The sequence below is a fragment of the Sorex araneus genome, chromosome 1, assembly GCF_027595985.1.
Source record: "Sorex araneus isolate mSorAra2 chromosome 1, mSorAra2.pri, whole genome shotgun sequence".
In the NCBI taxonomy this organism is placed as follows: domain Eukaryota; kingdom Metazoa; phylum Chordata; class Mammalia; order Eulipotyphla; family Soricidae; genus Sorex; species Sorex araneus.
Genome location: NC_073302.1, coordinates 171,465,730 through 171,480,439, shown reverse-complemented (window position 1 = coordinate 171,480,439; position 14,710 = coordinate 171,465,730). Strand labels below are relative to the sequence as shown.

The window sequence follows — 14,710 nt, the reverse complement described above, 5'->3', positions numbered from 1 at the left end:
TATATTTCAGAGACAAATTCTTTTTTTTTTAATGTTATTGAATCACTGTGAGATAGTTTTAAGCTTTCATGTTTGGGTTACAATCACACAATGATCAAACACCCATCGCTCCACCAGTGCACATTCCCCACCACCAATATTCCTGGTATACCCCTCCTTACCCACCCTCCCCCTGCCTCCATGGCAGACAATATTCCCTATACTCTCTCTCTACTTTTGGGCATTATGGCTTGCAACACAGACACTGAGAGGTCATCATGTTTGGTCCATTATCTACTTTTGGCATACATCTCCCATCCCGACTGATTCCTCCAGTCATCATTTTCTTAGTGATCCCTTCTCTATTCCATCTGCCTTCTCTCCTCCACTCATGAAGCAGTCTTCAAGCTATGGGTCAATCCTCCTGGCCCTTGAATCAACTGTTCTTGGGTGTCAGTTTCATGTGATGTTATTCTATACTCCACAAATGAGTGCAGTCCTTCTATGTCTGTCCCTCTCTTTTTGACTCATTTCACTTAGCATGATACACTCCATGTCTATCCATTTATAAGCAAATTTCATGACTTCATCTTTACTAACAGCTGCATAGCGTAACACTGTATAGATGTACCAAAGTTGATTTAACCATTCATCTGTTCTAGGGTTGTTTCCAGATTTTGGCTATTATGAACAGTGCTGCAATGAACATATAGGTACAGATGTCATTTCTACTATGCTTTTTTGCATCCTCAGGATATATTCCTAGAAGTGGTATTGCAGGGTCATATGGAAGCTCAAGTTCTAGTTTTTGAAGGACTGTCCATGTTGTTTTCCAGAAAGGCTGGAGCAGTCGGCATTCCCACCAACAGTGAAAGAGCATCCCTTTCCCCCCACATCTACGCCAGCACTGGTTGCTTTTGTTCTTTTGAATGTGTGCCAGTCTCTGTGGTGTGAGATGATATCTCATTGTTTTGATTTGCATCTCACAGATGACTAGCAATGTGGAGGATTTTTTCATGTGCCTTTTGGCCATTTGTATTTCTTTTTTTGAGGAAACTTCTGTTCATTTCTTCTCCCCATTTTTTGATGGGGTTGGAGGTTTTTTTTTCTTATACAATTCTACTAGTGTCTTGTATATCCTGGATATTAATTCCTTATCAGATGGGTATTGGATAAATATTCTTTCCCATTCTGTGGGCTCTTTCTGTATTTTGGTCACTGTTTCTTTTGAAGTGCAGTAGCTTCTTAATTTGATGTAGTCCCATTTGTTTATGTTTGCTTCCACTTGCATGGTCAGTGCTGTTTCATCCTTAAAGATGCTTTTAGCTTCAATGTCATGGAGAGTTCTGCCTACATTTTCCTCTATGTACCTTATAGATTCATGTCAGAGACAAATTCTTTGTAGATTTAGTGGGTGTGGGAAAATGCCCCTTTAATAATTAAGCCCAAGGTCGAGATAGTCTCCTCAAGTAAAACCAATTTAGTTTAGTTTATAATGGGAGCTGCAAACTTGGGCTTAGGCAGAGCAGAGTAAGAAATGGCCACAACTTCAATACAATGCTTTAGAGGTGCTTGTAGATTGTCCCTCATCTTAGGGGCTCAGTGTATAAATACCCTAGTCCTTGCTCTACTGTGTCTGAGACAATGGCTCTCATGTCTGGATCCAAGCTGCCAGGATGGGTAACTGAAATTGTGTTCAATATAGGGCCAGACTATTCCCTTCTTTGGGGCTGGCAAGGCTAAGTTGCAACCTGGACCTGCCACAGAGTCTCTTTTTTTTTGTTTTGTTTTTGTTTGTTTTGCTTGGTTTATTTTAGCACACCCAGCAGTGCTCAAGGGTTTCTTCTGGCTCTGCACTCAGGAGTTACTCCTGATGGGCTTGGGACCATACGGGGTATTGGGGTGTTAGGGATTGAACCCAGGTCAGCAGTATGCAAGACAAATGCCCTACCAGATATACTATGGTGTCCTCCCTTGCCCCACAAGTCTGTTACATTCTTTGCAACCAGTCATGCTCCATAGAGGTTGAAGAAGCTGGTCTGACTGGCTTTATTATGGTAAATTACCACAACTAGGGCTTTTGGGAGAAGGAGCAAAGGAACACATAAATGAAGCTCTACTTCTGTTTTTTCCCCCTCTTAATTTGTTTGAAACAAGAGACACTGTAGTTTGAACTGTGATTCTTTAGATAATTTCTCTCAAGAGGATACTCATTGGCCATCACCCATTTTTGCTTCTCTTTGAGTGATTCATTTTGGCAGTGGTGGTCGAGGGGTATCCCAAGGGGAACCCCTGAGGCCTGGAGGCCCCACCGAGTCTCCATGCGATGGTGTCTAATACTAGGGCTCAAAGAGGAGGTGCTGCTTGGGCAGCTGGTATCGGGATTACCAGGCTACCTGGTGGTACTGGGCCCTCCTAGTCACACCTAGGGTTGGTCAGGGGGCCATGTGGACCAAGATTTCAACCTGGAAATAGAACTCACAAGTGTTATTATCTCCCTGTTCTGCAGTGATTTTTAATTTAATGCATCTGCTGCATTCTTCCTGAGATCTACACTTGACATCTTGGATGGATCCTTACTGTTTGTGGAAGCTCGGTGGATATATATTTTGTGGCTAGTAGATCTCCTCCTTGATTCAGACTTCTGTTACCAACTCTATTATGTCCCGGCAGTGGGCATGTCTCCCCATTTTCTTCCTCACATAGTTGGTGTCTCTCACAAACAGTCACTAAGGCACAGCTGGTCTTTCGAGACGCAGCTGTCTTCTCCCTTCCTCAGGTGAGCTGGCTCCAGCCAGTTCTCTGAGCTCTGAATGTGAAGGAGCAGGTCCAGCCGATAAGTGACATATATGTAGCTATACTTCCTTATATGTTCTGTGTTGCTGACCTGATGACTAAAAGAGATACAAAATAATTTTTTGGAGGGGGATGAGGTGCTTGGATCACATCCAACAGTGCTTGGAGGTTACTCCTGGCTCCTAACTCAAGCAATGCTCAGGGGTTACTCCTGGCTCTGAACTCAGAAAATTACTTCTGGTGGATTGAAGTAAGGTTGGCTGCATGCAAAGCAATTGCTCTGTCGTATTGCTCTGCAGCCACCCCCCCCCCCCCATATTTTCTAAAGGGAACATTTCCTGGGGACAGAAGATAGTACAGCAGTGAGGCATGTGGCCAACCTTGACCTGATTTGATTCCTGGCACCACATAGTACCTTGAGCATCTTTGATTCCTCAAGCACCACTGGGGACAGTCTTGGATGTCTGAACCACCACCAGTGGGTGACCTGGGTGGTGATTCCCAGGACTCAGAGCCTGAGTACATGTCTTTAGGCCTTTGCATTGTACCTCTGCCTTTTCTTGGCTGAGGAGGATGATTAATATGGCCTAGGGTCTCCTGAGCATTTCTAGGTGCCTTCCCACCCCAAATAGATATTTCCTAGAGAGACTCAGGTCAGCATCACAGACCTACACCTGTAACCCAACCACACCCCTGGTGATACTGTTTTATTCAAATTGCTTGGCCTATGCCTTTAATGATTACAAACTCAGGTTGTAGGAATTCATTGTATTTAGGGTCTAAGGAAGACGATCAGTGTGAATATCACAGTATTTGGTGTGAGCGATCTGTTTATGGTCAGTAGTTATGGCAATTTCCATATCATAGAATAGTTGGAGTTCTCCTTCTTTGATTTTAAAAATTATGCCACAGAATGTTACACAGTCTATCAGAGGTATACCCTCATTCTTTCATATTTAACTGAAATTAAGCTGCCAAAAGTGAGAGGACTATAAGAATATTCTATTCTATTCTATTCTATTATTTTCTATTCTATTCTATTCTAATACTGGGGATCAAACTTATAGCCACACACATGCAAGGAAAATGCTCTCCCACAAACTTAAATTTCTAGGCTCACTGTGCTATTATCTTTAACTAGAAGCTCCCACTCTTAACTTTTCAAAATTTGACATGTCCATATCCTATGTGGATATACTCTGGGCCCCAAACAATCAAATAAAACTATGGCTGTTTCTACAGAGTGAACTCATATAGCCATGCCTACAAGGATCATTATATACTCCCATTTTCCTTTTTGCATTTGGAACAGATCTATGAGATCAAGGATAAATAAGGTTTCAAAGCATGCCAAATTACTCTGATCACCTCATATTAATGAAAGTGCTTGAATATTTGAGTCTGACATATGATGCAGTGAAGTGTTTGCTAGGAATCATGTCTCAGCTTGTCATTTGCCTAGTAAAAGAACCAAAAAAGGACAAGGCTTTGAGAAAGGATGAATTTAAATCTATGGCTTTTAGCTTGTCTGATCTAAGATTAGCAAATAGATTAAAGGAACTTTTTAAGTGGGAAATACTTCAAGGAAAAATACGACTTTGAACTAAAGTCTCTGCTCAAGAAGGAATAGTTAAGTAACTGGAAAGCAAAATGGAAATTAAGGAACTGGAAGCTGAATAAAACCATGCCTCAATCTACACAAAAATCAATTCCTGCTGAGAAACATCCAGAAACACTTTAAGATTCCCTCACTTAAAAAAAAACAACCTTTTTTTTTAAATAATATTGAATCACTGTGAGATATGCAGTCAACAAAGTTTTTCATGATAGGATTTCAGTCATACAATGTTCCAATACCCATTCCTTCACCAGTGTACATTTCCTACTACCACCAATGTCCCCAGTTTCCCTCCCATCCCTCTGCCCACCCACGCCTGCCTCTGCCTCTATGACAAACACTTCTCTCACTCTCTCTCTCTCTCTCTCTCTCTCTCTCTCTCTCTCTCTCTCCCTTCACATTTGGGCATTATGGTTTGCAATACAGATACTGAAAGGTTATCATATGTATCCCTTTATCTACTTTCAGCACTCAGTTGTTGATCAGAGTGATCATTCCCAAATATCATTGTCATAGTGGTCCTTTTATCCTAACTTGCCCTCTGTCCCCCACAACTTGTGGCAAGGTCCCAAACATGGACAAGTTCTCCTGGCCCCTGTTTTTTTCTGTTCTTGGATATTAAGATTCCCTCACTCTGGAAATTATGAAATATGGACATAATAATGTACAGAAAAAACTGAGTCACATTTATTCTGTAAAATTCACCTCTGACACAAAATCATGCAATTTTTGGAAGATACCATCAAATCCCAGTTTCTCCTTGAGTGGTGAAGGTTTTGTTTCACACACCCCAACTTCACATCTGCCACCCAAGAGACTGACTCTAGAATTAATTCTCTAGGTCTGAGAATTGATGAGGATCATATGAAACAACTTTTGGATAAAGCAAAATAAAGAGTAGGCTCTAAATGGTCACATGATTAAAAAGTGGGCAAAAAACCTTCATAGAACTTCATCCAATGCTATCAATGTATCAATGACCAATAGGTATATGAAATTGTGCTCAATATTGCTAATCATCAGGGAAGCAAATTAAAACCGAATCTCCCATAATGACTATAATACAAAATAATAACACAACAGTGTTTTTAAATATGTAAGAAAAGTCAACTTTTATATACTATTGGGGAACATTGGTACAGCTATTATGAAGAACAGCATAGAAATTATTCAAATAATTAAAATTAGGACAAACATATATACTACATATAAACCAAAGCTTCCAGAACTCTTTTTGTCTAGTTCTCCCTCTCGGAGAACCTGGCAAGCTACTGAGAGTATCCTGCCTGCACGGCAGAGCCTGGCAAGCTCCCTGTGGCATATTCATATGCCCAAAACAGCAACAACGATGGGTCTCATTCTCCTGACCCTGAAAGCACCATTGGGAAGGATTAGTAAAAAGAGGCTGCTAAAATCTCAGGGCTAGCAAGGCCCCATCCATGCCGCCCCAGGAGGGGAAAGGTTTTTCTCTCTCAGTCTTTTCTTTCCGGGGCGGGGAGGGGGGAAGGCGTGGCGACCACCATCTTACAAGGACCACTAAAGAGAGGTACGAGCTTGCAGCAGTGGGATGCTTGCGAGATCTCGGGACATGGGTGGGACCGGCCCCACTCCCCACCGAGATGTGATCTGGGTGGCCTCATGTGTGTGGCCTCTCCGTTGCTGGATGACCATGATCCTGGAGGCCAGCTAAACTACTTTTGGTGCCAACAGCTTCTTGCAGAAATGTCTCTAGACTGTTAACTGAGCCACGGCCCCATGCCGCCCCAGGAGGGGAAAGATTTTTCCCTCTCGGCCTTTTCTTTCTTGGGGAAGGTGTGGTGACCGCCATCTTAGAAGGACCACTAAAGAGAGGTACGAACTTGCAATGATGCAATTTCTGACAGAATTTTCCCTGGACTTAGTTACTAAAATACTAAAACACAGAAATCCAAAACTGACCTCATACCTCTTCATTCTCAGCAATGGAAAACAAGTTATCAAATGCTTCCTTTCCAGCAGGTCTGATTTTGCAAGGGGGAACTCCAAACAATATAGTGAGTTGTTTGTGGAAATACCAAATGTAATAAAAGTAAAGAGAAAGTAAAGTGAAAATTATCAGCTAAACAGGTGGCGGGGGGAAGGAGAGGTATACCGGGGTTCTTGGTGGTGGAATATGGGCAATGGTGAAGGAATGGGTGTTCGATCACTGTATAACTGAGACTTAAGCCTGAATGCTTTGTAACTTTCCACATGGTGATTCAATAAAATAAAAAGAAAAAAAAAGAAAAAGGAAAAAAAATCTCAGGGCTAGAATGAATGGAGACGTTACTGAATAATGGGATGACAGTGATACAGTGATACATATATCATTGCTGAATGGTAAATACTTGAACAAAATCTTCTAGGTAAATACTCAAAGGAAATAAAATTAATAGTTGAAAAAAGTATATATATTCCATGTTCAGGTGCAGCAATATTCACAACTCAATAATGGAAACTATCAAAGTGTCTAGAAATGGTGAATATATAAAGGAATTGTGGGGCTGGAGCGATAGTACAGTGGATAGGGCATTTGCCTTGCACGAGGCCGACTTGGGTTTGATTCCCAGCATCGCACATGGTCCCCAAGCACCATCAGCAGTAACTCCTGAATGCAGAGCCAGGAGTAACCCCTGAGCATTGCTGGGTGTGACCCAAAAAAGAAAAAGAAAGAAATTGTGAAATGTATTATATATATATATTTATATATATGAAAACATGACTAAACCTGGAGAACTTTATGATATGAGAAACTATACACAGAAAAAAGTCACTAGGAATTCATTTATATGGGGAATCTAAAAGTGGTTGAATACATAGAAGCAGAGAGTAGAATAGTGGGGAGGAGTGGGGCAAAAGGAGAAGTAGGGAGGCATTGGAAAAAGGGTATGAATTTGTAGTCATATACTCTAGATTAGTCTAGATTTCTAATTACAAAATTACTATAGTTAATGTATTGAGTTAATAGAACTGTGCTAAAAGTGTAGATTGTAAGTATTCTTATAACAAAAAATAATAATACAGTGTGAGTAAAAGATATGTTAATTAACTTGATAATTAACACTTTTTAATTAGTGGTATTCATTTAAAATGCATATAGATGTCAAATAATCATTGTTATAGCTTAAATATATACAAAATACAAGTTTTTTAACTTTAGGAAAAACACAAAAGATTGAAGTAGAGAAAAAGAAGAGTTACACATCTTTTCACATTATTCCATTACTTCTTAGTTTCATTTTATTTTGTTATACATATATTATAATAAGGAAGTTACAAGAAAAATATGAATCGATTTTTAAGTAGTTTGAGAAAAAATGAATGAGCAAATCAATACACTACCAAATTGAATCAAATTCCAAATTTCATTTAAAAGATATTTGGGAATCTAAGACATGGCTCAGTTGAAAAGCATGAGTCTTAAAGGTGTACATGCCTGGAATTTGTTTTTGGTACCACCAGAAACAAAACAAAATAATCAACCCCATCCCAGATATTGAATGTTCATGTCCCTTACAAAGTGATAGCACAGATTAGCAAGTCTAAGTTGGCTAATGGACTTATTGAAATTTGTTTTATCATCGATTATTTATAGCTCAAATATAAATATACTTTTGTACGTAGCAAGTAGATGAATTTATGTGTTATAAGTATAAATATACAACTGTAGTATAAGTACTTTTATATGCATGTATGTATGGAAGTGTACATAAGTATATAGATACAAATCCTATAGGTTCTATTTTCCTAATGTCTGTCTCCTACAACTGCTTTAGACATTCATGGTTAGTGCTTTTGGTCATGACACTTTTCAACATGATTTTTGCAATAGGCTTCCTTTCATCTCCATGCTCTTATTCTGTAACCCTTCAATTCTGCTACTTGAAAGTCACTAAACATGACATGTCAGCCCTTTACTTAACATCTCACATCAATTTGTAACCAACATAAAGTTCAAACTCTACTTTAGCCCGCAGAACTCCTCATAATCCAATTCTGGGCCACTTCCCTAGCCTCATTTCCTAATTTTCATCTTTCCTTAATGCATCCCTCCAAAACTCAAACGAAATATTCTTCACACTGGTAGACTCTGCACCATGTCATCAACTCACCCCTCAGCTCTTTTGCACACGCTATTCTTCTTGTGGGGAATACTTCCCCCACTCTTGCCTATTTGCCTGCTATAAGACTTTCAAATCTCAAATTATGATTTTTGCAGAAAGATTGTTTTATGCTAGCCTAGTAGGATGTCCTCTTAGCACTTCAGACTTCCATTGTTCACCTGATCACTGTGTTTCTATGGTAGATTGAACAGCTGGCACTGTTTCTGAACCCCCGAATCCTACACACTTCATGGCATACAGTAAATGCTTAATTGAAAGGACAGATACCCTAGGGTAGGTTGGTTTAAGGCTTTGATCACCTCATTAAAATAAAAATTTAATCACCATGAGATACACAGAAAGCTGTTCATGATTGGGTCTCAATCATACAATGTTCCGACATCCATCTCTCTACCAGTGTACATTTCCCATTTTATAAAATGGATGTTCCCAGTTTCCCTCCTGCCACCCCACTCCAATCCAGTGTAACTCTATAGCAGGTACTTTGTCTCTCCCTCTCTCTCCCCTCCCCCACTTTTTTTGTTCATTATTGTTTGCAGTACAGCTACTGAGGGGTTATCATGTTTCTTCCTTTACCTACTTTCAATAAGCAGTTCTTATCCAAAGTGATCATTTTTAACTTTGGATGTCATAGTGGTCCCTTTTCTATCTCCCAGCACTTGAGGCAAGCTTCTAACCATGGACAAATCCCCCTGGCCCGTGTTCTACAGTTATTGGGTATTATTTTCATACTATGTTGTTTTATATTCCACAAATGAGTGCAATAATTCTATGTCTGATCACCTTCTTCTTCTTCTTTTTTTTTTTTTTTTTTTTTTGCTTTTTGGGTCACACCCGGCGACGCGCAGGGATTACTCCTGGCTTTGCACTCAGGAATTACTCCTAGCGGTGCTCAGGGGACCATATGGGATGCTGGGAATCGAACCCAGGTCGGCCGTGTGCAAGGCATATACCTTACCCACTGTGCTATCACTCCAGCCCCTGATCACCTTATTCTTAATTGGTCATTGACACTTCAGAGAGGATTCGAAAGGCAGAGGTGGGAATTTCAGCAGAGAGAATGAAGAGCTAGCAAAATGGAAAGGCTAAGCTATTATCCTGAATTGTATTTTGCTAAAACGTATATCATTAATGACTTATAAAATGTCAAAAATATCATACAAAATATGCTGTTCTAAAGTTAATCTAACAGTAAAGTCTTTTACAGTCTGTTATGCAACTTGTATGTAGTTTGAATGTTTTGTTCATTGGAATTTGACTCCTATAAGGATTTTATACATGGCTCAGAGTGTGTCTTTGGATAAATGTGAACATTTAGACCATTTGAGCGCCTTAAAGTTAATACTATTGTCACTTTCAGATGGAATTAAACTTCATTCTGCATAGCATGAGGCTTTCAAATTCTTATATGTAGTTTCTTAAGAACCTCATAAGTTTAGCTTAATGTAAATGAAGTGTCTGGTTTTACACAACATGAAATTTAGTTGGGAATGAGAATTCAGTGGACATGTTAGTTAACATGCTTCTTACCTAGCTACTCTTCCTCGAAGATCTCCAACTCCTTGAAGATGTTTGTTGTTCAGCTCCTGAACTGCATAATTAGTTCCTGTTGTCATTTGGTCTCGAATTCTGATCTGGTTTTCTAAAATCTGTAATTTTTAGTCAAAATTCTCATCAGTGTTTTCTCACATGATAGAAAAGCATCATCCAAACAAAACTTACAAAACAGAATAATTTCTAGTTAGTCTAATAGTTCTGTCAGGGAGAAGCACCCTTAGTTTATCCAAGGGAGAGGCAGTAATAGTTTAATTTCAATTGATCATTGCTCAGTTGGAACAATTGCTCATCAATGCATCCAAAGAAGACAGAATACAGACTTTGTGATAAATCTGTATAGTTTTAAGTATTTACTTCTTATTCAAATGTTTTACAAATATTATATGGAACAAACAAAATTTATAGTATGCTGATATGGCTAGGTTGCTGTTTAGTGATTATTGATATAAAATGTTCCCAAAATATTTACTATAGAATTAATTAAGAAGTTTAGAAAAAAAGTTTTTCATCTCTTTGGGGGCTGGAACAGTAGTACAGCAGGTAGGGCATTTGTCTTACATGCAGCTGAGGAATTCTCTGCACCCTATATGGTTCACCAAGTCTGCCAGGAGTGATCCTTGAGCACAGAGCAAGGAGTAATCACTGAGTACAAATGGGTGTGGAGAGCCGCCACGGGACCGCGCTTCGTGGACACCTGTTTCTTGTTAATTACATCGTGCTTCGTAGATAACACCTGATAAGGAATCAGGATGTCTTGTCACGCCATGAGCTGTAACTAGTCTATCAGCTGCAGACACTTGGGCGTAAGGAGGCAGCGAGGGGTATATAAGGAGGGAAGCTGCCTAGCTAGGTGTGGTTTTCTTCTTGTTCGTCCCTCGTTCCTCTTTCCCGTTTTGCATGAGAAGGTCTCTGAATAAATCGCTGTCAGAAGAATCTCCAGGTTGCGTGTTTTCTTACAAATGGGTGTGCTTCCTTTTCAACCATTAAAAAAAATTTTTTTTTCCAATTTTAGTACAGTGACTTACAATCCTATTAATAATAGAATTTTAGGGTTGTAATCATTCAACTCCAAATTCACCACCAATGTCAGCATCCCACCCCCAATGCCCTATTGTTCTAGATTTTTATGGAACATTCGAAATTTAGGTCTTGAGTGTGTTTCAGGTTTGATCTTGATGTCTAACGATACTAATAATGCACTTTGAAATAGAGCTAACTATCCTATGTCACCAGATTGATGGGCCCCAAAATAGTAGTCTTATACTATTTGCATGCATATAGAGTATTAATTTTTAAACTAAAAATTTATGCTTGTATGTAAAACATAATATATTGACAACCAAAAAATTTCAATGTTAAGGAAAAATATATATTATATATATAAATAATTGTCATATTGGACTGGAGCATAGATAGGGCACTTGCCTTGCATATGACCAATACTGGGTTCAATCCCCACATCCCATATGGGGATAACAGGATGACAGGATGAGGAGGATGTCATCCTGTCAGGAGTGATCCCTGCGTGCAGAGCCAGGGGTAACTCATGAGTATATCTGGGCGTGCTCCCTCAACGATTGTTGTAATACTAAAAAACTGAAATCATAAGACTTTGAAAAACACAAATTTGTTATATGAACCTTAGTAAGTATGATAAATATGTGGGACGTGATAAGTACAATCAATGGGTGGAGAAATTTCACAAATGGTGTTTGAACTTCTAGCTACATTTATTTATTTATATTTGTTCTGCTTACTAATGTAGTCATGCTATTTATCAAATGGAATTAAAAAGATTGAAGCACAAAAAGCTAAGCCATAAAATTGGAAATTATAGAGGGTACTATTTTTTTCTGAATTTCATTGAATATTCTTTTTGTTTGCTTAGTTTTGGAGCCTTGCCTGATGGTGCTCAGGGATTACTCTTGGTGGTGTTCAGGGGACCTGAAAGAATGTCAGAGATTGAACCTAGCCACGTGCAAGGCAAGTGCTCTACCCTCTGTACTTTCTTTCTAGCCCCATGAATCATATTGTTTATTCTTAAAAAATAATGAGAGGGATCTGGAGGAATAGCTTAGTGGTTTAAAGTGCTTGGTTTACAAAAGTGGTCATGAATTAAATCCCCAGTGCTGCCATATGCCAACTTGATATAAGCAGGCTGGAGAGCCATAACCCATGTTATTGCCAAGGTATGCTGGAATCAGTGGATACTAGATTGTGAGAGCCTGTCATCCATATATCTCCCCTCAATGCATTCAGTACCATCATGTTGGTGTTTGAAGTTAATCATGGTGAGAGTATTTACTCCACCAAAAGCAGTCAAACACTTTAGATCACATTTTTATCCTACAGAAAAGAACTGTATTAACCATTTACTAATATACCTATGGTTTTTAAACTTATTTAATAAGACAGGTAAGTGGCAATAAGAATTAAAAGGCACTAAAAGCCCTAAAAGAGAAATTTGCCAAAGACTTTAACAGATTATTGAAGAGACATGCAAATTGTCATAGTTATTTTGCAAAAGTAATGAGGCTCATTTCTAGCATTCAAATAAGCAAATATTTTTTTTTTAAAAAAAGCATAAATTCTAGCCTAGAAAGTGAAAAAAGGACTCTCATATATTTCTAATGGAAGCGGAACCAGCTCTACACTTTTGGGAAACCAATTTGTCAACAGTCATCAAGAACTTCATGAATCACTATGTTCATTCCTGATCATAACACTTCTAAGACGGTAGAGGATGGGAATAATGAGAAGAAGTTTTCCAGAAAGTAATTTTTAATGTTTAAGAACAATGTCACAAGTCATATTGTATGGGTCATAGAAAATTTAAAATAACAGATGGGAGAGTTCATGATATAATTTTAAAGATTACAAATAAAATTTCAGCTTCCTAATGGTTCCAGGCTCAGCTACCCTCAGCCTAAAAAGACTAATGAGAAAGGCAGCTGAGTGTTGGTCGAGATTGCCATTTTGCTGTAGAATTGTGAGAAATTTTTTCCCAGGTTAAACATTTTCCCCCTTAGACTTTCAAAATAATTGCAATGTCACTTGTCACTTGTCACTTGTCATCCCGTTGATCTTTTATTTGCTCAAGTGGGCACCAGTAACGTCTCCATTCATCCCTGTCGAGTGCTAGTGTAGCCCAATGGTTTCTGCTCCCTCCAAGAACAGGAAGAGCCTCAAACTGTTCATTCAGGGTTTTGACAAAGAAGTTTGACCATCTTGTAGGTGGGCGGCCATGTGGTCTTTTGATGTCCGTGGAATCCAGTCGGAAACAGCTCTAGCCCAGCGGTCATCTCGAAATCGCATTATGTGTCCGGCCCATCTGATTTTTGATGCCTTGACAAATGAGACAACATCCCTGATTTTTGATCATCAATGGAAGTCAGAACTCCGGATTCCTTCTCTCACTTGAGTGAGACGTGATACTCCAAGCATAGCTTTTTTGATTCTCTTTGGGATACCCGAATAGCGTTCTCATCCTGTTTTCGTAGGACCCAGGTTTCTGAGGTGTATGTTAGTGCTGGAAGAATGGTGGAGTCGAAAAGATGTGCCTGGAGCTGAGGTTATTTGTCCTCTTAACCACTTCTTCGATGTTCTTGAAGGTGTTCCACGCTGCTCTCTTCCTCCTGCATAGTTCTGGTGCCAAGTCATTTCTCATATTGAGTTCTTGACCCAGGTACACATAACTGCTGTGTTTGGAGATGTTTGTTCCATTGAGAGCAAATGGAACGTCAGGGACTAGTTCATTTTTCATGAACATTGTCTTGGTGAGATTCAACTGCAGTCCTACCTTTCCTCATTCACAGTCAAACTTGGCCAGAATTTGTTCCACTTAGCTAATGTTTGTGTTATTAGAATGATGTCATCAGCGAAACAGAGATGGTGTAGTTGCTGAATGTTTAACTTCACTGTCATTCCTTCCCATTCCAGTTGTTGCATGACGTTCTTGAGGGTGGCACTGAAGAGTTTCGGTGAAATGGTATCACCCTGCTGAACCCCTCTCTTTACGTCATGATTACTTCCTTGTAAAATCATGAGATTCTGGTGGTGAATTCATAATACAGCTCGAGGAGGATCTTGATGTACTGAGTTTGAACGCTCTGTTTGACTAGGGCTTCGATGACCACTTCAGTCTCAACAGATTCAAAGGCCTTCTTTAAATCAATGAATGTTACACAGAGTGGCACCTTGAACTCTTGAAAAACTTCAGTGAGCTTAGTCACTGTGTGGGTATGGTTGATAGTGCTGAATCCTTTTCAGAACCTGGCTTGCTAGCATGGTTGTCCTTCTTCTATTCTTCTGCCTATTATTCAGGATGACTCGAGTGAACAACTTGTAGATGACTGACAACAGGAAAATTGAGCAATAGTTGCCAATGATGTGGGTGTCTCCCTTCTTGTACAACAGAATAGTCCTGTTGGTTTTTCACTGGAACGGAACCATGTGTGTGGACAGGTAGCGTGTGAAGAGTCAAGCCAGTGTATTGATGAGTACTGGCAGCAGATTCTCCAGGTGTTCAGGTTGGACCTTGTCTGGACCGGGTGCTATATGTGTATTTACCAATGAAATGGCATATTGGATTTCAGAAGGGAGAACGTTGGGAACGACA

At 39.4% G+C, this 14,710-nt stretch overlaps 1 protein-coding gene across 1 annotated transcript in view; it reads right to left on the bottom strand.

Annotated features, from left to right (window-relative positions):
* Window positions 1–14,710, bottom strand: part of FAM81B (family with sequence similarity 81 member B) — an 80,955-nt gene that overhangs the window by 30,642 nt on the left and 35,603 nt on the right. Inside the window, exon 5 of the mRNA XM_055126650.1 lies at window positions 10,066–10,184. Coding sequence (XP_054982625.1) covers window positions 10,066–10,184 — 119 coding nt within the window. The remainder of the gene's footprint in view (window positions 1–10,065; window positions 10,185–14,710) is intronic.